At 39.5% G+C, this 27737-nt stretch overlaps 1 protein-coding gene and 1 pseudogene across 1 annotated transcript; both read left to right on the top strand.

Moving 5' to 3' along the window:
* Positions 1–1525: 1525 nt before the first annotated feature.
* On the top strand, positions 1526–18832 carry EAPP (E2F associated phosphoprotein). The gene is made up of 6 exons (XM_069558699.1): positions 1526–1902; positions 4911–5092; positions 6185–6277; positions 7584–7701; positions 10943–11056; positions 16873–18832. Exons 1-6 carry the CDS (start codon positions 1805–1807, stop codon positions 17147–17149), a joined length of 882 nt encoding a protein of 293 aa, XP_069414800.1. The 5' UTR covers positions 1526–1804; the 3' UTR covers positions 17150–18832.
* A 1898-nt stretch (positions 18833–20730) lies between these two features.
* LOC138423404 (small ribosomal subunit protein eS25-like) lies at positions 20731–25648 on the top strand (annotated as a pseudogene).
* The last annotated feature ends 2089 nt before the right edge of the window (positions 25649–27737 follow it).

Raw genomic sequence — 27737 nt, 5'->3', positions numbered from 1 at the left:
GTTTCAGTCGTGCCTGACTCTGCAACCACATGGACTGCAGCAAGCCAGGCTTACCTGTCCTTCACAGTCTCCCAGGGTTGCTCAAACTCATGTGCATTGAGTCGGTGATGCCATCCAACTATCTCATCATCCTCTCTCACTGCTTTTCCTCCTGCCTTCAATCTTTCCCAGCATCAGGGTCCTTTCCAGTGAGTCAGCTCTTCGCATCAGGTGGCCAAAGTATTGAAGCTTCAGCTTCAGCATCAGTCTTTCCAATGAACGTTCAGGGTTGATTTCATTTAGGATTGATTCCTTTGATCTCCTCACAGTCTAAGGGACTCTCTCAAGAGTTTTTTTCAACCCACAGTTCAAAAGCATAAATTCTTCAGCACTCAGCTTTCTTTATGGTTCAACTCTCACATCCATACATGACAACTGGAAAAACCACAGCTTTGACTAGACAGCCCTTTGTCAGCAAAGGAGGGACAAAGGAGTCCAATCGATTCCAAGACTCTCAGTCTATGGCAACTCTAAGGATGTCAGGAAGTGGTAAGAGCAGAAACTGAGTCAAAAGTAGCTTTGGCTGAGGCATAGAAATGGGGTGAAAGATGCTGTGCCGCTCTGGTGCTACATTGATTGAATTGCAGCAGGCGGAGGTATCTAGCCAAGCAAGAGGAAATCCGACAAAGTATCAGAGGAAAGGGCAAGGATTAAATAAGACAGAGTAGTCATCTGAATTGGATCATTAAGAGGGGTCACTTGTCCCTAAAGGGGCAGACGCTTGAGTATAGGCTGGTAGAGAAACAGAAGAAACTGTCTCTCAGTCAAGACACCGTCATCTATCTCATCTGACATATCCAGCGGACGTAAGGTAAGGGCCGAGAAAAGGTCGGGACTAAGAAGAGGTCAAGATAGGCAAATTAGGAAGTAAGTAATGGCAGGTTGGTGCTTTTGAACTGTGGTGTTGGAGTAGATTCTTGAGAGTCCTTTGGACTGCAAGGAGATCCAACCAGTCCATCCTAAAGCAGATCAGACCTGGGTGTTCATTGGAAGGACTGATGCTGAAGCTGAAACTCCAATACTTTGGCCACCTCATGCGAAGAGTTGACTCATTGGAAAAGACCCTGATGCTGGAAGGGATTGGGGGCAGAGGAGAAGGGGATAACAGAGGGTGAGATGGCTGGGTGGCATCACCGACTCGACGGACATGGGTTTGGGTAAACTCCGGGAGTTGGTGATGGACAGGGAGGCCTGGCGTGCTGTGGTTCATGGGGTCGCAAAGAGTCGGACACGACTCAGCGACTGAACTGAACTGAATTGAATGACAGCTTAGCAACTTTTTGGAAGACAGACGAGGGCGAAGTCAGACTGAGAAGGGAGAACTGTGAAAGCAATGCAGTAGCGCTAGAAAAAAAGGTAGAAGGGTTTCAGGCGACGAGGCTGGAGGGACGTTGAATGCTAGTGTCTGGAGACCTACTGGCCCTGATCTAAGGCTACACGTCCCTCAGCACATAGATTTCTGGTTTTTCACGTCACAACGTGAAACACGGCACGTGGAGTGTTCATCCCACATACTGCCACTTATGAGGGTGCTCACTGCAACGTCCAGTAATAAGGTAGCGGCTTCGTATGTTTCCGAATAGGAACTTATTCCTGTTGCGAAGGGGAGCAGCAGGTCTTCCGGACCCGCCTGCTGTACCAGCCCTTCGCTGGGAATATCCGCGCAGGCGCGCATAAAGGACTCGGAAGTGCGGGCGGAAGTTGGGCCGGAGCACTTTAGGGAAGGGACCTGCGGAGTAAACAGTCGTTCGGCAGGCGCCTGTGGATGGTATCGGAGGGGCCGGCCACTATGAACCGCCTCCAAGACGACTATGATCCGTACGCAGTTGAGGAGCCTAGCGACGAGGAGCCGGCTTTGAGCAGGTGGGCCCCTGCCCCGCGCCGTCCCCCTGCCACTCTCCGGCCCTCGAGGCTTCGGACCAAGGTAGACAGCCTCCCGACTCGCTGCGCTTGCCGGGCCCGTGCGGATACTCCGGCCAGCGGTTCGGGACCCTGTCGCACCCCACTGTCGTCTGTGGACTCCGCTGGGGGTTCTGGTGAGGTCTTGCAGTCACGGGGGAGGCAGGATCGAAATTGGCGCAGGGGAGGGCCATAGTCCATATTCTGGAATTACGCGTAAGAATCAAAAACTGTGAGGTCGAATCCTGCTTCTGCAGCTTAGCAGTACTGTGACTGAGGTCAAGTCCCTCGTTTATAGAAAGGAAGTATAGTAAGCATATCGCGAGTTTGTTGTGAGGCACTTGGGACTTACTGTGAATTGAACATCATTAAGATTAAACTGCCATAAACAGAAATTAGGGGATAATTAACTTTTTCTTTTTTTTTTTTGAGCATCTGTTGTATGCTTGCTGTGGGCTACAGAGATCAGACATAAGATTTTTGTCTTTGACAGGTTTAACGGTAAAGTAGGGGACATAAGATAGATATGTATCTTGCGAGATATATGTCTTGGAAATAAACGTGTATTGCAGAAGAGCGCTGTAGAAAAAGATGACCTGGGATAGTTACAGATGAAGTTCCACGGGAATTTCCAGAAGAAAGGGATTTATCCTACCTGGGGGAAACTCGCAATTATGTTGACTAGAGATTTCCAGGCAAGTTTAGCCATTTTAAAATCTGTCAGCAGATCCTGTTCATAAACTTTAAAACATTCTGTCCGACTAGTTTTCTGTGAAACTGTTTTTCTCTTAATCACAGTGCTTCCTCATACTATCCTGGGGAGGGGTTATAGGATGGGAGATCAGACTGCTGTGAAGATTTCTGTTGTGGGAAGTGAGGGTGGATTCCAGGATTCCCTTATGAAGAGTTTCACTTAGGGGCCCAGTCTGTGAAAGTAGGTCTCAATTAGTAATTCAGTTTGATTGGTTTCAGTGTTTGCTGAACTTGAGTTATTCTTCCATTATCATCCCCGTATTCACCCTCGTTATTATTTATTTAATATTTTTCTTTAAGTCAGTTTACATTTTTGTAGTTAAATGCCTTCTCTCTTTTTTTTTTTTTTTCTCATAGTTTGTGGGATCTTAGTTCCCTAACCGGGGATCGAACCTGGGCCCCCAGCAGTGGAAGCACAGTCCTAACCACTGGATCACCAGGGAATTCCCATGTAGTTAAATATTTGTAAGGAGACTTTATATTCCTGTGATAGTTGCCACTGGTAAGGTAACTGTAAATATAAATACTTTGAAAACAAAACAGTGTTATTAGGTGGTATTGCCTGCTGAATCCAATGCTTGTTTTGGAAAGGGAAATTGTGTTAGAGAGGTGTTTAAGAGGTGTCTGTCAGGATTTGATTTTACTCTTTCTAGAAGTGACTCCTTTATCGCCTGTTACCGTTTCATGGAAGCTGGCAGAACACATGAATCTCCTGAGTGAGAGGCACCTCATAGTAGAGCAGGCAGTCTGAGCACCCCGTTTGTGTTGGTTGCTCTTGTTTCCAACTCCTATCTATAGAGTTACATGGAGAGGCCCAGATGGCTGCTACATGTTCAGTGGGTTGGTATCATAGCTGAGGACCACTTGGGCTTGGAGAATGCACCTTTTATAGCAGGCAGTAAATATGCCGCTAGATGCCAGTAACCCCTCCTCCCACGTCACGTCCCAGTTGTGACAATCAAAAATATCTCTAGCTATGCCAGATGTTCCCTAGGAGGCAAAATTGCCCCCAGTTGAAGAGTACTGTGATAGTTCAAGGGTAGTAGTGAAAGATAAGCCTGAAAAGATAAGTTGAAACCAGATTGTGGAAGATTCTTCTGAATGCTGTACTCAGAGTTTTGGTCATGGATGACTTTCTTTTGGATTTGGGTAGTGATGTGATAAGCGTTCTTTAGGAATAATATGCTGGCATCAGGGTTCAGGGTGGAAGGAAGCAGAAGAGTTTTGAGACCTGGTGATCCTTAAGCCTTGATGGTACAGGCAGAGATAAGAGAACCTGAGTGAATATAGAGGTGATGGAGAAAGGGAGCGTGCTGGTCAGGATGGGGAATTTTCTTGGGAGTAAAATCTGGATAAGGCCTCTGTCATTAGCAAAATTGATTGGCATGAGTTGTATTATTCTTATTTACCTTCTTCTGGTGTGTTAATAGAAGAGAAAAATAGTGAAGCAAAACCCATGAATAGTCTGTAACAGTTCATCAGACCATGAATAATTGAACATTATATATGTACTATTGACTATTAGAAATGTCTTAGGCATTTCATCTTGATAACATTTCATTTCTTCTGATACCTGGTTTAATTCCATACTGCTATTGATGGGGAAACCCAGGCACAAAAGGCCAAATTGGCATAAATTGCTCAGGAGAATTTGGAATATATTTTAGGTCTCTCTCTCTCTCTTTTTATAGTTCTCTGTAGCACTGTGCCTTTTAAACTGTGATATTTACTGTCTGTTAACACTTTGTGTGGATATATTAGCTGTCTGTTACATACGTTAAGTTTTATTTAAGTGTCCAGACTTTAAAACAAACGCCCAGTAAAATTTTCATTGCTGATGGAATTACAAATTGGTGCAATACACTTGAAAAGTAGTGTGATAATTCCAGAAGTCGGAAAGATGTTTGTGTCTAATTTTAGACTTTTAACCTAAGGAAATCAACAGAAGCAAAATTATATAACCAGAGTTATTCATTGTATGTGTTTAATAGCAAGGACAAATAACTATACAGCATCTGCAAGGGGAAATGGTATGCAGACATTAAAAAATATGTTCGGAAATATGCAGAAATGATTGAAGTCAGAAGAGCTGTATGTGATGACAGCTGAATCCAGTGCAACCTTATGAAACTTAAAATTGTTGGGCAATGGGATGATAGGTGTTTAAGTTATTTTAATACTTTAATATTCATGTTCTTTGTGATTTAAATGTGTTCTAGTTCTGAAGATGAGGTGGATGTGCTTTTACATGGGACTCCTGACCAAAAAAGAAAACTTATCAGAGAATGCCTTACTGGGGAAAGTGAATCCTCTAGTGAAGATGAATTTGAAAAAGAAATGGAAGCTGAATTAAATTCTACCATAAAAACAATGGAGGACAAGTTATCTTCTCTAGAAACAGGTAAACTTTTAGTTAGATTTTCACATAGATATTGTTCTAAGCTCCATGATGGCAGAGACCCTTATTTGCATTCTGTTGTGTCCCCAGCACTTTCAGTCAGTGCCCAGTAAACATGTCTTGAGTGAATGAATAAATGTACTTGGCAACCTGAGCGTACCGTTCTTTCATTGCTAGTGCAGAATTTTTCTGTGGTGCCGGAAAGAGACTGTTAAGCATTGTTTACTTATATGATTTCCTTTTGTACTTTTTACCCTAGGATAAAGAAAGAAAAAGACATTAGCTTATAGAAGTACTTTTTAGATTATATAACACTGATCTAGCAGATTGAGCAATGTATCACCACAAATTCCTGTCTTATTTTAGTAAGTAATGAAATATACTTAATTTTGGTGCATGGTCTGTTATGTAAAATATACCTGACTTGAAAACTGTTTTGTGAAAGTAGGACTTCTCAGCATTGGTTTCCATATTGTTATGCTATATATTAACTGTTAAAAATTGAAACAATATATGATAATGATAAAAGCAAGGGCAGATATTAGTTAAGAGGAAGAATTAGGGATGTACGCATATGATGACAGAAGTATAGGAAATGTCACGGCACTAGGCACTACTGAGGAGAGGAAGAACATGTCCTCGACTCATTCCTCCTGACTCTGTAGAGCTCTTATCCTCTTTTTTCTAAAGTCCCTTAAAACAAGATGTTTATTTCCTGTTCTCTGCAGTATACTGCATGGCTGAGAGGTAGAGATATATATGCTGGTAACTTGAAAATATGGCTATTTTGTTTTATTAGAGGTGCTTTTATCATTATCATATGTGCTTTCAGTCTCTTTCTGGCAAGAGAGGAAGAATAATTTTCTCATGATTTGGAACACATATTCGACGACGAGTTCTCTGTAATTGCATAGGGCACAGAAATACAGTTAAGTCATTGACTCCAGTAAGTCATTGATGTGAAAGTATTTTTCCACTGAAATGAAATTGGGAATGAGCCGATAGCAGTTTGAAGTGATGGAAGAATGTATGGAGTTTTTTATATTGTCAGTTCTGTATCTTTTAGTCTTTAAACTTCCTTTATGGTTTGACTAGGGTCTTCAGGAGATGGGTTAGTTGGAACAGCTCCGACAAAGTACTATGACAATATATATTTTGATTCTGATTCTGAAGATGAAGACAAAGCAGGTAAGGAACATGTTTGCCAGGTTTAGCAGTTATATTTTATGAAAGAAGTTTTACCTAGCAATTTGATATTAGGTTTTCCGTTTGAGTTTTATCCTTTAAGAAATTGCAGGCAGTTGATGTGAAAACAAAAGCAGGATTGTGTGTAGAGCAGATGGAAGCGCACACACCTGAGGGCTGGGACTAGGGCAGCGTGCAGAGGCGCATCTGGGGAGAGGAGGAGAGTCCTGACTCAGTAGCTCTCCCCTCAAGGCTCTCGGCCTTTTCCTTCAGCGTTTTTTAGCACAGCAGCATTTGCTTTCACGACTGCAGGTAGTTTCTAGGTTTTACTCTCTTTTAGAATTTTCCCTAAGTTGTTGCTTAGGGAAACAAATTTTTTTTTTTAAATCAACCTCTCTGTTCTTTGAAATTAATTTTGTATAAATTAAAAAAATTTTTTTTGGCTGTAGTGAGTCTTCATTGCTGCGTGTAGGCTTTCTCTAGTTGCGGCGAGCAGGGGCTACTCTTGCTTGCTGTAGTGGGCTTCTTATTGCAGTGGCTTCTCCTGTGGAGCATAGGCTCTCGGCACCAGGCTGAGGCTTTAGTTGCTCTGCGGCATGTGGGATCTTCCCAGACGAGGGATGGAAGTGGTGTCTCTTGCATTGCAAGGCAGATTCTTAAGCACTGGACCACCAGGGAAGCCCCTGATTTTGTGTAAATTTTGAGCAAAGTTAAGCATAATGACAAGAGCTAAAACTAACTTAGTTATATCAGTAGTTATGATGGAATATGTACATATTTATAAGGTAAAGAAATGATTTTATATTTTTATATATTGTTGGATAAATACTGACTTGCTCAAGTAGGTCTAGTGTGTGTAGACGATCATAGTGGTTCCCCCCACACTCATTTTTGTTCTGATTTCAGGAGCATTTTATGTATGAGAACTTATGGAAAATTTAAGACATCAAAACTAGTTTCTAAGGAATCCCTGTTGGTCCAGTGGCTGAGACTCCATGTTTCTACTTCTGGAAGTCTGGGTTTGATCCCTGATCTGGGAGCTAAGATTCTGCAAGCCGAGCAGTGCAGCCAAAAAAAAAAAAAAATTAGTGTCTATTCTTGACTTGATTTGAGTGGCTTTTTTGAGACTCTGACTTCTCATTATTTGAACTCGGTTCTGAACTCTTATTTGGAGGAATAGTTTAAAAAAGTTTTTTTAGGAAAATAGAAAAAATGTGTACCTTAGGAAATAGGATTCTTCATTTTGTGTAAAAGAGGTGTGAATTTTAGACATGCTACTTAGCCATATTCTTAACATTTTCAAAATTAGCACAAGTGACCAAGAAAAAAAAGAAGAAACAACACAGAATTCCAACAAATGATGAATTACTATATGATCCTGAAAAAGATAACAGAGATCAGGCCTGGGTTGATGCACAGAGAAGAGGGTAAGAACTTAAATTTAATATTTCACATCTTTAGGGAAAATGATTAAAAGATGATTTTCACTGTACTCACCTTTTGAGTGTATGTGTGTGTGTTTATAGGGACTTTGCAGGTGGCTAAGATGGTGAAGGATCTGCCTGTAGTGCAGGAGACCTGGGTCATGCATAAAGAAAGTTTGAGAAAAAAACTACTGAATATTTTGAAAAGCAAATTTCAGTCAGGCCATTGGTTATTTATTTATTTTTATTTGAAATATAGCATCATGGACTCAATGGACATGAATCTGAGCAAACTCTGGGCAATAGTGAAAGACAGGGAAGCCTGGTGTGCTGCAGTCCCTGAGGTCACAAAGAGTTGGACACGACTCAGCGACTGAACATCAACAACGTGGTTGATTTACAATGTCGTGCCAATGTCTGCTGTACACAGAGTGACTCAGTTATATACATATATACATTCTTTAGACCATTTATTTTTTAAAAACTGTTGTTGAATTCAAACTGCTGTAGCTAGTCAAGTCTCTCCCTTCAAGAAACAAAGCTGACTTTTCAAATAAGCAGTATAAAATTACTTAGAGATTAAAAGTTCAAATGGGAAATTCCCTGGGAGTCCAGTGGTTAGGGCTCCACGTTTCCACTGCAGGGTGCTCGGGTTCCATTCCTGGTTGGAGAACTAAGATCCTGCATGCCTCAGCATGGCCAAAAGTAAAAGAGTTTATGTGGATTAAGAGTGGATGTTATGTTTTCTATTTGAATACTTGAATCATGTTTACAAATTTGACTTTTTAAAGTTGAGGTAAAATTCACATGACATAATGTTAACCATTTTGAAGTTAACAGTTCAGTGGCATTTAGTGTGTTCACAGTGGTGTGCAACCACTACCTATGTTTATTTCAAATCATTTCCATCATTCCAAGAGGAAACTCCATACTCTATTTCAAATTTGATTTGATAAAGATCGATTTATCATAAAAATGAAAGCTGAAAGCTTATCACTATTACCTAATGTTACCCTAGCTTGCCTGAGCTTCAGAATCGCCTGGTGGGAGTGAAATGCAAACCCTTGAGTCCTACTCCAGGAAGGCTTGATTCATCGAGGGTGGGGCCCAGGAATCCATAGTTGTCCAGTCCAGAGGGAATGTGATGCTGTGTGGGTCTTTGTGTACCACCTTTTAGCTTCCACTCTCCCACTTTGTCCTTTTTTCCTCTCCCAGTTTCACCCATGCACCAATTACAGCTGCCTCTTGCATTTATGTGATGAGTAGTTTTCACACCTACAGTCTGAAATGAACATTTTAAGTGCTATGAGCACGGTTGAAATAATGAAGGAGCTTATGATCTAGCTCCTGATTCTGGTAACAGAAGTTGTCAGTGACTTAAGATGGAATGTATTTTCATTGTTATATAATCTTGAGAAGTAACATCTTAGTATCTTATTCACATTCCTATGTCAAGTAGTAGTTGCCTTTTAAGACCACAGAAACCCACTTCAGATAATGAATTCAGTACATTTTAAGCACCACAAGGACAGTGATCATACCTGTCTTGTTCAGTGGTGTATCCCAAGCATCTTGCACAATGTCATGTGGACACTCACTATCTGTTGAATGAATAATTTAGTTATTTTCTTGGGGTTTGAAATTTTTCAAGCATTTGGAGGTATTTAACAAAAATTATGAAATATATACCACATGTTCTCAGTATTTTTCCCCACAAAAAAGAGTTTAGGAAGTAATGCCAAATGATTTTGTGTTTTGCAGTAGAGTTTTTTGACGTTTTCTATAAGCCCCTTTTAAGAATATATCCTTTTACACTTTAGTGTCTTTGTAAGTAAATTCATACTTTATTTTTTCAATCAGCGCATATTTGTTGAGCACTTACGATATGCAAAACACTGTTCCAGACTCTTGAAATACAAAAGGGAACAAAACAGACTAAGATTCTTAGGCACTTAGAGCTTACAATGCTTGCTTTTTAAAAGTAGCTTTATTGATGTATGTGTGTTTAATTAGTAGACTTTTTTAGAGTAATTTTAGATTTACAGAAAAATTCAGCTGGTAATACAGAGAATTTCCTTATTACTTCCCCCCACCACCAACAAGATGACCTGACCACTGTACTGCCAGGGAATCTCCCCAGATTTCCTTAGTTTTTATCCTAATATCCATATTCTCTTCCAAGAGCCCATCTGGGATACCATGTTACATTTAGTTGTCATGTCTCCTGAGGCTTTTATTGGCTATGAGTTTCTCAGACTTTCCTTGGTTTTGATGACTTCAGCAGTTTTGAGGAGCATGGATCAGGACTATTGTGGGAGGGTCCTCTATTGGAATTTGAGGTTTTGGGGAGAAAGACCATAGAGATAAAGTGCCGTTTTCATCAGTTTGTATCGAGGGCACATACTACCAAGCATGATTTAGTTTCTCAGCTGTAAAGTTACTCTTTCCACACCTTTCTGTACCTTCTGTTTGGAAGGATGTCATTATATTTAGCCTCGACTTAAGGAGTCATGTTCCACCTCCTGTAGGGGAGAGTATCTTCATAAATTATTTGTAATTCTTACGTATGGGAGATGTATCTGTTCTCCCCCATTTATTTACATATTAAGTCATTTATGTCAGCATGGAGTCATGGGTATTTACTTATACTTTGCTTATAATTTAACACTGTTTTATTTCAGTGCTCTAATTGTTTTGATTTCAGTCATCAGGGGCTCTTTGAGTTGGCTCCTGTGCCCCTTTAACATATTGTCTCATGGATTTTTGGTTTTGTTTTTTCTTTTTGATCACCACCTTACTTTCTGGCCCTCCAGGATATTCCAGGTCTACCTTATGTGCCCCATTCCTAGAATTAACCATTTCTCTAAAGGGTACTGGAGAAGGCAATGGCACCCCACTCCAGTGCTCTTGCCTGGAAAATCCCATGGACAGAGGAGTCTGGTGGGCTACAGTCCATGGGGTTGCAAAGAATCGGACACGACTGAGCGACTTCACTTTCACTTTTCACTTTCATGCATTGGAGAAGGAAATGGCAACCCACTCCAGTGTTCTTGCCTGGAGAATCCCAGGGAAGGGGGAGCCTGGTGGGCTGCTGTCTCTGGGTTGCACAGAGTCGGACACGACTGAAGTGACTTAGCAGCAGCAGGAGCTAAAGGGTACTGATTTCTTTTACTGGAAAGTGGCATTAGAAAGGAAGATCTGGCTTTAATGTGCTTCACCCTTCCTCTTTCTTTTTCTGTTCTAGCTACCATGGTTTTGGAATACAGCGACCACGTCAACAACAGCAGCCTGTTCCGAATAGCGATGCTGTCTTGAATTGCCCTGCCTGCATGACTACACTATGTCTTGATTGCCAAAGGTAACTGATAAATCGTAACAACACATACACACACGTGAAAGTAAAACCACTTGGTGGTCCTTGTTTAAATAGACTTTCGAGGTACTTAGAAATTCTGATAAAGTTCTGTCTTCATATATCCCTTGTGCTGCATGACTAATCTTTATAGAAATAATTTTGATTATATGTAGTCTAACTAGGTTTTCTAATAAATACTTGCCAGTGCTGATAAGGATTCAGTAAAACTGCATATATGTTTTAGGATGATGAAATTTCTCAAATAGACTCATTTTTTTTTCTATTGTGATAACATGAAATTTGCTATTTTAAGCATTTAAAAATGTTGCTGTAAGAGTATTTCATTTGAATATTCAATTTATTGTTAGCTAGACCATTTAAGAATTAAAAAAAATCTTTTCCCAGCTTTATTGAGATGTAATTGACGTATACCATTGTATAAGCGTTAGGTATACAGTATACAATGTAATCAGAGAAGGCAGTGGCACTCCACTCCAGTACTCTTGCCTGGAAAATCCCATGGATGGGGGAGCCTGGTAGGCTTCAGTCCATGGGGTCACAAACAGTCGGACACGACTGAGTGACTTCACTTTCACTTTTCACTTTCATGCATTGGAGAAGGAAATGACAACCCACTCCAATGTTCTTGCCTGGAGAATCCCAGGAACGGGGGAGCCTGGTGGGCTGCCATCTCTGGGGTTGCACAGAGTCGGACACGACTGAAGTGACTTAGCAGCATACAGTGTAATAATTAGATACTCAAATATATTGCAGGATGATTACCACAATAAGGTTAGTTAACACAGCCATCACCTCACATAGTTCCTTTTTTTGTGTGGTGAAAACTTTTAAGATCTACTCTCAGCATTTTTCAAGTATGTAATACAGTAGGAGCTTGGGTTTGATCCCTGGGTTGGGAAGATCCCCAGGAGGAGGTCATGGCAACCCACTCAGTGTTCTTACCTGGAGAATCCCTATGGACAGAGGAACCTGGTGGGTTACAGTCCATGCAATTGCGAAGAGTCGGACATGACTGAGCAACTAAGCGTGCGCATGCGCGCACACACACACAACTAAGCACAGCACGTTGTTAACTATAGTCATCATGCTGTGCATGCATCTCCAGAGCTTAATCGTTATAACTGGAAGTTTGTATCTTTTGACCACTTTCATCCACCTACCCTCCCCCACCAACTTTTTTTTTTTACTATAAGTTTATTTATTTTAATTGGAGGCTAATTAATTTACAATATTGTATTGGTTTTGCCATACATCAACATGAATCCGCCATGGGTTATACGTGTTCCCCATCCTGAACCCCCTTCCCTCCTCCCTCCCCATCCCATCCCTCTGGGTCATCCCAGTGTACCAGCCCTGAGCATTCTGTATCCTACATCGAACCTGGACTAGCAATTCATTTCACATATGATATTATACATGTTTCAATGCCATTCTCCCAAATCATCCCACCCTTGCCCTCTCCCACAGAGTCCAAAAGACTATTCTATACATCTGTGTCTCTTTTGCTGTCTTGCAATACAAGGTTATCGTTACCATTTTTCTAAATTCCATATATATGTGTTAGTATTGGTGTTTTTCTTTCTGGCTTACTTCACTCTGTATAATAGGCTCCAGTTTCATCCACCTCATTAGAACTGATTCAAATGTATTCTTTTTAATGGCTGAGTAATACTCCATTGTGCACATGTACCACAGCTTTCTTATCCATTCGTCTGCTGATGGACGTCTAGGTTGCTTCCATGCTCTGGCTATTATAAACAGTACTGCAGTGAACATTGGCTCCCCCACCAACTCTATGAGTTCAGTTGTTTGTTTGTTTGTTTGTTTTTGGATTTCACATATAAATGAGATCATACACTTTTTGTCTTTCTCTTTCTGACTTATTTCACTTGGCATAATTCCTTCAAGCTCCCTCCATGTTGTTACAAATGGCAGGATTTTTTTCTTTTTTTTCTTTTTAATGGCTGAATAATATTCTATTGTGTGTCTATACCATATTTTCTTTATTTATTCATCAGTTGATGGACATGTATGTTGTTTCTACATCTCGGCTGTTGTAAATAATGCTGTGATGGGTTTTTGGGCGGAAGACCACTGAAGTAAAGTGCCATTTTTATCACATTATTTCATAGGCAACAAGCTACCAACATGGTTTATGGCTGTTAATGTTGACCTTGATCACCTGGCTGAAGTGAGGGCTCAGATGTCTCTTTGAGAGAGTATTTTCATTCCTTTGTATCCATTCCCAACAGAGGGATTGCTAGATCATATGGACGGTTCTCTTTTTGACTTTCTGAGGCTCCTCTGTACTGTTTTCCATGGTGGCTGTACAAGTTTACACTCCTACCAATAGTACACAAGGGTTCACTTTTGTTATCTTTTGACTTTTTGATCATATCTCTTCTATGAGGTGATAATCTTACAGTAGTTTTGATATGTAGTTCCCTGATGGCTTGTGATATTGAGTACCTTTTTGTATACCCGTTAGCCATTTGTATGTCTTTTTGGAAAAATGTCTATTCAACTTCTTTGCCCACTTATTAATTGGATTTTTTTATATTGAGTTCCTTATATATTTTGGAAATTAACCCCCTATGAGATATATGATTTGCAGATATTTTTTCCCATTCCATAGGTTGCCTTTTTATTTTGTTGATTGTTTCTTTGCTGCACAGAAGCTTTTTAGTTTGATGTAGTTCCATTTGTATATTTTTGCTTTTGTTGCTTGTGCCTTAGGTGTCAATTCCAAAACATTGCCAAGACCAGTGTTAAGGAGCTTTATTTTAGGTTTTCTTTTAGGAGTTTTATGATTTCAAATTTTAAGTTTTAGTCTTTATTTCAAATTAATTTTTGTGAGTGATATAAGTTAAGGGTCCAATTTCATTTTTTTGCCTATGAATATCTAGTTTTCCCAATACCATTTATTGAAGAGATTGTCTTTTCCCCATTGAATATTCTTGACTCCTTCCCAAATACTAGTTTATGGTACATGCATGGGTTTATTTCAGGGCTCTTGATTCTGTTCTGTTGATCAATGAGTCTGTTTTTTATGCCAGTCCCATACTGTTTTGATTACTGTAGCTTCATAGCATAGTTAGAAATCAGGATGTGTGATGCCTCTAGCTTTGTTCTTCTTTCTCAAGATTGTTTTGGCTATTTGAGGTCTTTTATGGTTCCATACAAACTTTAGAGTTTTTTATGTTTCTATGAAAAATGCTACTGGAATTTTGATAAGGGTTGCATTGAATCTATAAAATGGCTTTGGGTAGCATGGACATTGTAGCAGTCTATGAGCATGGGATATCTTTACATTTATTTGTGTTTTCTTCCATTTCTTTCATCACTGTCATAGTTTTCAGTATATAGATCCTTCACCTCCTTGGTTAAATTTATTCCTAAGTACTTTATTATTTTTATGTTGTTGTGAATGAGATTGTTTTCTTAATTTCTCAGTTTGTTGTTAGTGAAAATGCAACAGATTTTTGTTGATTGCTTGTGTATCCTGAATCTTTACTGAATTTGTTAGTTCTAACATTTTCTTTTTGGAATCTTTAGAGTTTTGTATATATAAGATCATGTCTTCTGGAAATAGGGATAATTTTACTTCTTTCTTTTCTGTTTGGTTACCTTTTCTTTTTTTAACCTGATTGCTTTGACTAAGATTTCTAGAAATATATTGAATAGGAGTGGTGAGAATGGACACTCTTATCTTGTTGCCTGTTTTAGCCTTTTTTTTTTTTAACTTTAAACTTTTTATTTTGTTCTGGGGTATAGCCAATTGACGATGTTGTGGTAGTTTCAGATGAATAGCGAAGGGACTCTCAGCCATATATATATATTTATCCATTCTCCCCCAAACCCCTTCCCATCCAGGCTTGCACATAACATTGAGCAGAGTTTCCTGTACTATATACAATAGCACAGTTCCTGTGCTATATACAATAACCTTGTTGGTTATCCATGTTAAATATAGCAGTGTGTACCTGACCTTCCAGTGTACAATTCAGTGACATGAACTACAGTACAATTGTACAGCCATCATGACTCTCCATTTCTAGAACTGTTCATCACTCCAGACAGGAGCTCTTTCCCCATTAGTCAGTAAGTCACCATTCTCCATCCATACCTATCCCAGCCTCTGGTAATCTCTATTCTACTTTCCTTTTGGATTGTTCTTTGCTAGTGTATAGAAACAGCAGATTTTTATGTCTTCATTTTGCACTCTGCAACTTTGCTGCATTAATTTATTAGCTCTGATAGTTTTTTGTGTAATCTTTATAGAGCTTTAAACATATAATATCATGTCATCTGTGAACAGAGAAGATTTTACTTCTTCCTTTCCAGTTGGGATGCCTTTTATTTCTTTTTTGTACCTAATTGCACTTATTATAACTTTCAAGTTGGATAGAAGTGGTGAAATCAGGTATTTTTTGTCTTGTTCCCTTGTCTTAGAGGAAAAGTTTTGTCTTTCATCATTGAATATGATGTTAGCTATGAATTTTTCATATATGGCCTTTATTATATTGAGGAGTTCCTTCTATCAGTTTTTGGGTGTTTTTATTATGAAAGTGTTGAATTTTTCAAATGCTTTTTATGCATCAATTGAGAAGATCATGTATTTTTTTTACCCCCATCATTCTATTAATCCAAATATAATCTTGCCTTTTTCCTCTCCTTTTTTTTCCAGTAGCCTTATAAATATCTAACTTAGTCTGTGTTATAAATCAGGTTAACTGAAACTAAATGATGATGCCGGTGGTAGATCTGTTCCAGTCACTGAGTAGCCAGATGTAGTTTTACTCTTACTAGCTAACTTGAGGTTTCCGATCATCTGCAACAATGAATTTTCATACTCTCCATTTGAACTCTTAAGTTTTTTGTATATAAATTGACACCTAGAGTAGGAAATAAAGAAAAAGTAAAGTACCTTTGTACTTAAGTTGCTTCTCTTTTAAATTAAACCATGCTGCTATGTTACAGGATTCCTATACCCAAAAGAAGTTGCTTCATGATCTAACAGTAGAAATTGGTCTTGGTAAAAATTGTGTTCCATGTGAATACAGGATTCCAATATGGTGGAGTATAAATGTAATTTTTATGGTCTCACCTAGAGAAGCACCAGCCTGGTGGTTGGTGGACGAGGAAAAGATCAGCATTTAGAACCAATGGAGGCATAACTTGACTTCACTGTTTTTAGCCAAATAGATATTTCTGTTGTATGAGGTTTAAGGCGGAGAAAAGGAAAGTAACTTACTAAGTCAAGAAAAGTAGGAAAACATTAAGTTATTTGAGGAGAACAAAGAAAGCATTATTTATTTGTTAGACTATTGGAGTGAAGTCAAGAATGGCCATTATGAAGTCAGATGCTCTTTAAGCATTTAAAACTGTAGCTTTTACTAAAATAGTGACCGGAATGGCACCACCTGTAATGAGAGGAGGGCAGAGTCTCAGGCCACAACAGGAAAAGATGCAGTCAAAGTTTTTTTAAACATTACCTCTCAAGTTTCCAACAACTTTTGTCTTTCTGTGTTGGAAGAACAAATCAAAAACTTTTTTACTGAGGTAAAAGTTAGCTTTAGAGCAGTAGAATGTATTCATTCTTTATTATCTATTTTTGTAACAGGTCCCTTCCTAGTCTTAAAATAACTCTTAAAAGTTTTTGAATTTCTTGTTTTACTCTCATGTTTTAACTTTGTTTGGTATTTCAGCAAGTTTTTGATAGTCTTAAATGTTTATCTAAATGTATAACTATTAAAATAGAACATAAATCCAAATTCTCCGTTTCATTTCCCTCTTAGGCATGAATCATATAAAACTCAATACAGAGCAATGTTTGTAATGAATTGTTCTGTCAACAAGGAAGAGATTCTAAGATACAAAGCCCCAGAGAACAGGAAGAAAAGGCGAGGCCATAAGAAGATGAGGTCTAACCAAGAAGCTGCTGCGGAGGAGGCAGAGACAGATGTGGAAGAAATCTATCACCCAGTCATGTGCACCGAATGTTCCACTGAAGTGGCAGTCTATGACAAGGATGAAGTCTTTCATTTTTTCAACGTTTTAGCAAGCCATTCCTAAATAGCCAAGTTGGCATTTAATTGTATACAAGGCAAATACTGTATACAAGGCAAATACACAGTTATATTCTTCCTGCCTGCTCATCTCAAGTGACATTCTGAGTGGTTATTTGAGGAAGCAGTGTTTTATCTTTATCTTTTTGAAAGAAAATGGTTATCTGCTCTCATCCCTCCACCTCCTTTAAAGAAAAAGAAAATTTCCCCAGTTCTGATGGGATTCATTATTCATTCCTTTTTTGGATAGATATTTGGAAGCTGGGGCCTTTTATTTATTAAAGCTCTCTAGAATTAAAATGTTCTAGAGTTACAGGTAACTTTTGTTTCAGAGTATTACTTTTGTTTTCTATTTTGGATATACCCTTGGTGTACTTAAACTGGAAACTGTCTCTTCACTTTTGTATATATTGTTTTTGCTTAGAAGTATGTTTATTTCTCTTCTCCCCCATAGGATAGAGTGAATAGTATTTAGTAACTGTTAAAATTAGGTAGAGTTAGTATGGGGATGCCTTGGGTAATTAACATAGGTCTTTCTTAGAAGGATGGTACTTACAAGTATTCTAAACTTAATGAATTAACATAGTAAAATTGAAATTTGTGGTAAGGAAGAGCAAACTCACTCTCTAACTTTACACTTAAAAATTCTGTTGCTGTCTCTTGTGCTACCATTTATTTCAGAATTGCTGTTGCAAGCAACCAAGGTATGTTTATTTTTGCTCTTAATAATAGAAAAATCATTAGTGGCAGCTTGGAGGAAATTGCAGTGTAGGCATCTGTACATTTTAGCTTTTCTAAAAAAATATGATTGGACTCTTTCCAGAAACAACATTAGGAAGCTCAGGGTCGTCTTGTTATTTTAATAGAGATGTGATAGAGTGAAAAAAAGTCAGGAAATAGGTTTTAATTCAGGCTCTACCATGCTAATCTTTGGCAAGTCTGTTCCTGTGAGCTCGTTTTCTCATCTTTAAAATGAAAAGATTAGAGAAGAGCAGTGATTTTCCACAGAGGTCAGGGCTCAACAGAGCTTGAGGGGGACTTCTGCTTTCTTCCTCAGAGAATGATATACCTCCAGGAGGGAAAACGTATCCTTTCCACTTTCCTGCCTTTTGCACTTTCTAAAAGGCTACACATACGGTGAACTGGAACCAGTGATAGTGTGGTATTTGTAGGAATTGAATGGAGGCAGAAGAATGATAAAGAATTTGCTTCTAGGAAATTTCCAGGGTCTTAATATCATAGTTGATCATTTTTGTGATAAGCTGATATCTATCCAGTTCAATTGTGCTGGAGAAGATTCTTGAGAGTCCCTTGGACTGCATGGAGATCAAAGCAGTCAACCCTAAAGGACATCAACCCTGAATATTCATTGGAAGGACTGATGTTGAAGCTGAAACTCCAATACTTTGGCCACCTGATGCAAAGAACTGACTCATTTGAAAAGACCCTGATGCTGGGAAAGATTGAGGGCAGGAGGAAAAGGGGTGACAGAGGATGAAATGGTTGGATGGCATCATCGACTCAGTGGACATGAGTTTGAGCAAACTCCGGGAGATAGTGAAGGATAGGGAAGCCTGGCATATTGCAGTCTGTGAGGCTGCAAGGAGTCAGACACTACTGAGCAACAAAAATCCAGTTGAAAGCAATATGTATACTTTTAAATGTTTCAATATATATGCTTTCAAATGTTTCAGTGTGTATACTTTTAAATGTTTCAACATATTGCCAGATAATACATTACAGAATAATACTACTAGTCTACTTATTTTAACCTTGTATTTGTCTTACTGTAGCTTTGTAAGATCTTTTTCTGTCTTAACTATCATTGTGTCAGAAGTCTGGGCATGGCTTAGCAGTATCTTCTACTGAGGGTCCAAGAAGGTTGTAATCCAGTTGTTGGCCAGGTTGTATTCTCATGTGAAGACTTGCCCAGGGAAGATTTCACTAACTGCTGCACTTCCAAGATACTGCAAATTGTGAGGTTGTGGGACTGAGGTTGCTGTTTTCTTGCTGGATGCAAGCCAGGTGCTGCTCTCTAGAAGCCTCCTGCCAGGATCTATCTATGCTTCTGTTTTGTGTTTTCATGTATATCATTCACGAACCCTTTGTCCCCTGCATTGGAAGCGTTGCAGTTTCTTAACCACTGGACCACCAAGGAAGTTCCTGTGACTGCTTCTTTTCTGAGCCCCTTATCCTCCTTACCCCTAGATGTTTCGTCCTCACAATGCCCTAGCCCTCCCTTGCAGGAGTCACTGCCACCCACCTCTGAACTGTTATGTAATTTGGAAATGAAGGAGGCAGGCAGTTAGGGAATGGATGACCCTACCACATGTCATCAAATATTAAGATGCACGCATATCCAATGTTGAATATCTTCTCAAAAAAACTTTCTGAATGGATTATCTTTGTTTTGGAAATTAATTGACTGTGTTGACTCATTAATGATTTGATACGCGTTTTAAGCAGTCATGCATATGTGAGAATTCTTGAGAAATGTAAAAATCTAATGTGCTAATTATTTTCAAATGTAAGGAAATTCATGTTTTAAAATGAAAAGTTATATGAATTTAATGGAACATTTTAAAATTTTGTAGTTTAATTTTCTTAAATTGGTGTCTGCCCTTTTCATGCCTAGATCTCAGGCATTTTCTTGTATGTTTTCGTTTCTGGAAAAGCTTGCAGGCCCTGGGCTTCCTGCCTGCAGTGTGAAATGGACAAATTGGATTTGATCAAGTCTTCCTATAGGAAGGGATCAGTAAGGGAACAAAAAGTTGGCAGTAGTTTATCAACATCCCTTCAGTTCAGTTCAGTTCAGTTCAGTCGCTCAGTCGTGTCCGACTCTGCGACCCCATGAATCGCAGCACGCCAGGCCTGCCTGTCCATCACCAACTCCTAGAATTCACTCAAACTCATGTCGATCGAGTCGGTGATGCCATCCAGCCATCGAATCCTCTGTCATCCCCTTCTCCTCCTGCCCCGAATCCCCCCCAGCATCAGGGTCTTTTCCAGTGAGTCAACGCATGAGGTGGCCAAAGTACTGGAGTTTCAGCTTCAGCATCAGTCCTTCCAATGAACACCCAGGACTGATCTCCTTTAGGATGGACTGGTTGCATCTCCTTTCAGTCCAAGGGACTCTCAAGAGTCTTCTCCAACACCACAGTTCAAAAGCATCAATTCTTCGGTGCTCAGCTTTCTTCATAGGCCAACTCTCACATCCATACATGACCACTGGAAAAACCATAGCCTTGACTAGACGGACCTTTGTTGGCAAGGTAATAGCTCTGCTTTTGAATATACTATCTAGGTTGGTCATAACTTTCTTTCCAAGGAGTAAGTGTCTTTTAATTTCAGGTAATTAAGCAATTTCAATAATTCTTAATAGCATGACAGATTTTATTATCTTTTAATAGGTATTGGCTAATGGGACCTAGGGAAGCACAGGAAAATTTCTTTTGCATTAAAGCAGTTCTAGGTAGAGTAGTACTTATTTAGAGTAATATATTGCCAGGGCTGCCACAACAAAATACCACAAACTAGGTGGCTTAAACAAATGTATTTTCTGACAGCTCAGGAGGTGGAAAGCCCGAGATGAAGGTCAGCAGGTTTGGTTTTTTGTTTTTGTTTTGAGTCTTCTTCCCCTGACTAGCAGAAGGCCACCTTCTTGCTGTGTTTTCACATGACTTTTCTCTGTGTGTATGCAGGTCTGTCCTCATCTCTTTTATATAAGAAATAAGGAAAGCAGTTATAATGGATTAGGGCCTACCTATGTGACCTCACTTTATTGTAATTACCTCACTACAGATCCTGTCTCCAAGCACAGTCACATTATGATGCACCAGGGGTTCGGATTTCAACATATGCATTTTGAGAAGATACAATTAAGCCCATAACAGTTGTCATTGTTTATTTTATGCAATAGCAAACTTGATAAAGCACACTTCAATTAAGGTAAATCTTTTCCTACTGTCTTCCAATGGGAATATACTGCCCTCCCACCCCTCAGTGAAACATAGTGATAGCAAGAGTAAGACCTTAAGCTCAAAAGTGCAAACAATTTTGAATTGCTCTGTACCCTCCAGATCCTCCCCCCGCAATTTTGATTTTTTTCTTCCTGTTTTACCAAGTCTTTTCTTTATATTGTCTTTCTTCAGTCCTTCAAATGATGAGCATACCTTCCAGATACAGAGTCGCTCCATTTCATGTGGAAGATTTTATAACCTGGCTTCCCTTTCCCCTTTTGTCTGAGATCTCAATGAACTGTTTTTTAAAAAAACACCTAAGTTTATGGAAGTAGAGTTGATTTACAATATTGTACTCTGCTCTATAGCGGTATGATTCAGATATATAGATAGGTATTCTTATCCATTATGGTTTATTATAGAATATTGGATATAGTTCCCTGTGTTGTACAGTAGGACCTTGTTTATTCTATATATAATAGATGCATTTGCTAACCCCAGCCTCCCAACCCATCCTTCCCCCTTTCCCCCTCTGCTTAACAACCACAAGTCAGTTCTCTATGTCTGTGAGTCTGTTTCTGTTTTGGTAGGTAAGCTTTCAATGAACTCTTCTTCCACCTCACTTAGCCCCCTCTTTTTTTAAATTTCTCTTTGACCTTCCTTTTTCAATGTTACTGTGTGCTAAGGCCTAGACATACAGAGTAAGAAGAGACACGTTCTTTTCATGAAGTTTACTGTCCAGCATGAGAAGACGACCTTTAAAAAAAATGCACTGACTTTAGATGGTAACTGAGAGTTGTGATTTGATGTGAAAGTAAAGGAGTAGCTACTATAAGAGAGTGTGTGTTTTAAACTTTAAATAGAGCTTGGAGAAGGCCTGATGAAGTGGTATTTGAGCTGAAACCTCCCCATTGAGAAGAGTTACTTTCCTGCAGATGGATATTTGGGTTGTTTTTCTTCTTCTTTATTTTGCTGTTAAAAACATTGATGCTTTGAACATTCTTATACACATTTCTTGATGCATATTTCCAAGAATTTTAAGGTTAAATCTAGGAGTGTTAATTGTATGTTATACTATATGTGAATGTTTAGTTTTCAGGATGATGCCAAATCATTTTCCACAATAATTATACCAATTTACATCCACGAGGGAAACAAAAGAAATTCCATTTAATAGGCTCCCCTGGTGGCTCAGTGGTGAAGAATCCGCCCGCCAGTGCAGGAGACATGGGTTCAATCCCTGATCTGGAAAGACCCCACATGGCGAGGGGCAGCTAAGCCCACGAGCCGCAGTTGAGCCTGTCTGTGCTCTAGGGCCTGGGAGCGTCAACTGTTGAAGCTCGTGTGCCCAGAGCCTGTGCTCTGCAACGAGAGAAGCCGCTGCAGCCTTGTTGCCGACATCTTAGCGAGGCGGCAGTTGTCACAGCTGCCCTCTGGGCTTCGCTCTGCCGCCCAAGGACAACAAGAAGAGGAAAGATGCCGGAACAGTCGATCAAGAAAGACAAAGATCCAGAGAACAAATCTGGGGCCAAAAAGAAGTGGTCCAAAGGCAAAGTTCGGGACAAGCTCAATACTAGTCTTGTTTGACAAAGCAACATATGACAAACTCTGTAAAGAAGCTCCCAACTCTAGGCTTATAACTCCAGCTGTTGTCTCTGAGAGTCTGAAGATCCGTGGTTCCCTGGTCAGGGCAGCCCTTCAGCAACTCCTTAGTAAAGGACTAATTAAACTGCTTTCAAAGCACAGAGCTCAAGTGATCTACACCAGACACACCAAGGGTGGAAATGCCCCAGCTGCTGGTGAAGATGCATGAACAGGTCCCACCAAATGTACATTTTGAAAAATAAAACAAAAAAAAAAAGAGAAGCCACTGCAATGAGAAGCCTGCAGCTAAAGAGTAGCCCTGCTCTTCACCAAAATGAGACAAAAGCCTGTGCAGCAATGAAGACCCAACACCGCCCTCCCCCACCCCCTGCCAAAAGAAAAAAAGACTCAGAGCCAGGATTCATTAAAAAAAAACACAGAAATTCCATCTGAGAATCTCCCAAACTTCCCATAAGAATCTTCATTCTTGTCAATACTTCACAAATTTAATTTTTACCAATCTAAATATGTATTTTTTACCATTTTTTCATTGCAATTTTTATTTTATTTTCCTGATTATTATCTGTTATTTTACTTTTTAAAATAAATTTAAAAATACATTGTAGGTAGCAGACTTTTGTGAGTGATATATTGCAAATACTTTCTCTCATTTTGTGGCTCTCATTTCACCTTCCTCATAGTTTCTTTTAATGAAAAAAAAGTTCTTTTAAGATGGTCGAATTTGTCATTTTATGGTTAACACTTTTTGTGTCTTGTTTAATAGCTCTCTCCTAACCCTGAGGTCACAGATAATTCTCTATTTTCTTTGAAATGTTTCCAAAATATCTTCTCATATCTAATTATTTTATCTATCACTGATTCCTTTTTTCCTTGTGGATACTTAGCACTCTTTATTGAAAAGTCCTTTCTTTCTCCAGTGACCTAAATGGCATCTCTGTCTTATCAAATTTCCAAGTGTGCATGGATCTACTTCTGGGCTCTCCATTCTGTTTTATTGGTTGGTTGTTTTGTACCAATGCAGTGTACCATGTTCATTTCTGTAGCTTTATGGTAAGTTATGCTATTACATTTTAGAAGCAACTAGTAAAAGTTCTGTAAACCTATTTGAGATCTTAATTGGAAACCTATTTGAGATCTTAATTGGAAACTCATTTAATCTTTAGGTCATTTTAAAGAAATTGACATCTTTACAATATTGAATCTTTCTATCAATGAACATGATATTGCTCCACTTATGTTTCAATGGAGTTTCATAATTTTTTACATGCCATTCTTGAATACTTTTTAAAAAGATTTATTTTGTAGGTTATAAGGAGCTCATGATCTGAGTCACAGTCAGCTCCAGGTACTCTTGGGAAAGACCTTGATGCTGGTAAAGATTGAAGGTAAAAGGAGAAGGGGGCAGCAGAGGATGAGATGGTCAGATAGCATCACTGACTCAATAGACATGAATCTGACCAAACTCTGGGAGGACAGGGGAGTCTGATGTGCTGCAGTCCGTGGGGAGTCGGACACGGTTTAGTGACTGAACAATTCCTAGGTAACTAATGATTTTTATTATTTATCTAAATGGTCTATTTTTGGCTGTGCTGGGTCTTCCTTGTGCTGCTTTTCTCTACTTGTGGCGAGCAGGGGCTGCTCTCTTGCAGTGTGGGGGGTTCTCACTGTAGTGGCTTCTCTTGTGGGGCCTGGGCTCTGGGATACATGGGTTCAGTAGTTGCAGTTTCTTGGTTCTGGAGCACAGGCTCAATAGTTGTGGCGCACAGGCTTAGTTGCTCCAAGGCGTGTGGGATTCTCCTGGACCAGGGATCAAACCCATGTCTCCTGCACTGGCAGGTGATTCTTCACCACTGAGCCACCAGGGAAGCCCCCAAATTGTCTCTTTTAAAAACATTGCTTTCTAACTTTGTTATATAGATATGCGACTGCTTTTAAACTTTTCTTTTTCTCTCTCTCTCTTGTTTTTTCCCCATACCATGTGGCTTGCAGGATCTTAGTTCCCTACCAAGGATTGAACCCCTAGGCCATGGGAGTTAAAGCACCAATTCCTGCCAGGGAGTTCCTGACTTCTTTTTCTTTCTTAACTTTAATTTTTATACAATTGTAGATTCATAGGAAGTTGTAAAAATAGTACAGTTGTAAAAATAGTACCCAGTTTCCCAATGGTTCTATCTTATATGGATATAGTACAGTATCAAAGCCAAGAAATGGACATTGGTGCAACATATATATATAATTCTGTGTCATTTTATCAAGTGTATGGATTCCGGTAATCATCAATGCTGTCAAGAAACAGATCTATTCCATTACCACCAAGCTCTCCCTCATGCTGCCCATTTATGGATCTATCTACCTGGCATTTGAGTATTATTTTTAGACCCTGGTAGTTAATAATCTATTCTCCATATCCATAATTTTATCATTTTGAGGAGTTTATCTAAATGGAGTCATACAGTACCTAGGCTTCTGAGAATTTTTTTTCATTCAATATAAATGCCCTGAGAGCCATCCAAGTCATTGCGTGTGTCAATAGGTCATTCCTTTTTTATTTCATTTTCTGGATGTATTAGTTTGTTTAGTCATTCAGCTATTGAAGGAGCAATTGCTTTTTTGATAAAAAAGCACATGCCCACTCTAATCATAATTCTGAATTGCTTTTTTTGTGTTAATATCTATGGTTTTATAAAGCATAGTAAACTAAGCTAGGTGTTACTATTTTGCATTTTGGCCGTGGCACATGGCATGTGGCCATGTTCTCTAACCAGGGATCAAACTCGCCCCCTGTGGTGGAAATGTGGAGTCTTAACTGCTGGACTGCCAGGGAAGTCCCAGTATTATTCATTTTTATTGGTTAATAAGATTTGAGACATATATAAATGATATCTCTCTGGTATACATTATAATTGTGACTAGACAATTAAAATTCACATATTTATATGAAATGTTTGTAACTCTATTTATTTATTTATTTTGACCACGCTGTGGGGTTTTTGTGATCTTAGTTTCCCAACCATGGATAGAACCCAGGCCCTTGGCAATGAGAGCAGAGTCCTAGCCACTGGGCCACCAAGGAATTCCTCTATTTAGTCATAATAAATTTAGATCTACGTGAAAAAGATATTACCTACCATAGGACTAAATACCTGAAAAGCACTTCAGTATCATTGATTTAATATAAAGTGATTGTTTAAACAGACAGACACATTCGCACATAGCTTTCCTCCATGTCTTTTTTTTAAAAAATATTTATTTATTTGGCTGTGCCAGCTCTTAGTTGTAGCATTCTGGGTCTTTTTCAGCTGTGGCATGTGGGATCTAGTTCCTTGACCAGTCATTGAACCCTGGCCCCCTGCAATGAGAGCATGGAGTCTTAGCCACTAGACCATTAGGGAAGTCACTGTGTTGACTTGTTTTAAAAATTGATTTAATTCATCTGTAGACATTCATCTTCAAGTCCCACTCCAGACCTACTAAGTCAGAAACTTGGAGGGGTGGGGGGTGGTACCCAGCCATCTTTTTACAAAAGCCTTCCAGGTGATTCTGATGCACTCTGAAGTTTGAGAACCACTATGATAGGATTTTTCTTTTTTAAGTCAAGGAAAAAACAAGCCAGAGAACATTTGAACATATACCCTATTAGGTTTTATACTTGCCACTGTCTTTCTTCTGTTTTTGGTCTCTACTTTTGGTCAGGTGGGGTGTGTTGCTGTTACTTCCAGGGCTAAAACAACCTCAGCCCAAACACTCGTGGTGTCAAATCTTGGCTTTTGACTTAGCAGTAGCAGTCATGGCCTGGTTGTTTTTTCCTCTTGATCCTATTTCTCAGACAGAGCTGAGGGCTAGCTGTATCACAAGGCTTTGAGAGTGGTTTTGAAAGTTGAAAATCTGCAGTGTTGATCTAGCTAGAATGGGACTGTGAAGATCCTTGGTGAGTCCTTACAGATGATTCATCTGCTCAGGCCAGGGTTGGCAATGGGGATGGTGCAGTGTGTGTTTGTGGTGGGTGGGGGCGGGGGGATTGTAATGATCACAGATCCAAGGACTGAAAAGGACATTTTAAAGGCCTGAGCTGTGTGGCTTGGACTCTAGGACCAGGTTTGTTCACAGTCTTGTCTGTCAGTCCTTTTTTTTTAAGTCCTGCTTTTGGGGATTATGTCTAGAAAATGTTCTCCTTTTCTCCCCATTTAGGCTGCTTTTATCTGTTTTTCTTTGTTTTTCAAATACATCATTGGTCCACTTGCAGTTCATTCTGGCTTTAAATTGTTATTTAATGTGTCCATTTGGAGGACACTAACATTTCATTTTATCATGTTTCCCATCCACTGCATCTCTTCGTTATTAAAATCTCTTGGTCTTGTAAATTAGTAAAAAAGTTTACTGCCAGGTATTTTTGTTTGTTTTTTGCCATTGAAATGGGATCTTCTGTCCATCATATTTTCTCACAGGTAACAGCTGGAGGAAAGCCACTGATGTAAGCAACTGTTGTATTTTATCACTCACTCCCGTGATGAACCTCAAGCTGTCACGGTTTTTCAGGTGACTTTCTCGGGTTGTCCTCCCGTTGCCTGCAGGTAGCCCTGCTCCGCTGGTGTCCAGGACACTGTGAATGTGTTCTTTCTGTTGTCTTTTTTGCTTCTTTTCCTCTAGAACTCTCCACTCTCCGAGTTTCAGTCCTTCACCCATTCAGTGCATAGTCTCTTCCTCAGAGGAGAGTTCATCCACTTTTTATTTTTTATTTTATTTTTTTCCAGGTGGGGGCGCTCTGCGCCTCCTGCAGGTCTTGGCTCAGGGGCTGCTTGCCCATCCACTTTTTAAAGTTTGCCTCAATGTTAGTGGTTCCCAGTGCATTCTGAGCCTTGACTCTAATTCTAAATGTCTGGAAATACCCTGGACTGTCCTAGGACCTTGAGAAATCTGCTTTTCTAAAGCTGAATAGGGACTTCCCTGGAGGTCCAACGGTTAAGGCTCTGAGCTTCCACTGCAGGGGGCACAGTTTCCATCCTTAGTCAGGAGACTAGGATCCCACATACC

Source organism: Ovis canadensis, chromosome 18, assembly GCF_042477335.2.
Source record: "Ovis canadensis isolate MfBH-ARS-UI-01 breed Bighorn chromosome 18, ARS-UI_OviCan_v2, whole genome shotgun sequence".
NCBI classification, from domain to species: Eukaryota; Metazoa; Chordata; class Mammalia; order Artiodactyla; family Bovidae; genus Ovis; species Ovis canadensis.
Note: the sequence above shows the minus strand (reverse complement) of the source record. Positions and strands in the feature narration are given on the sequence as shown.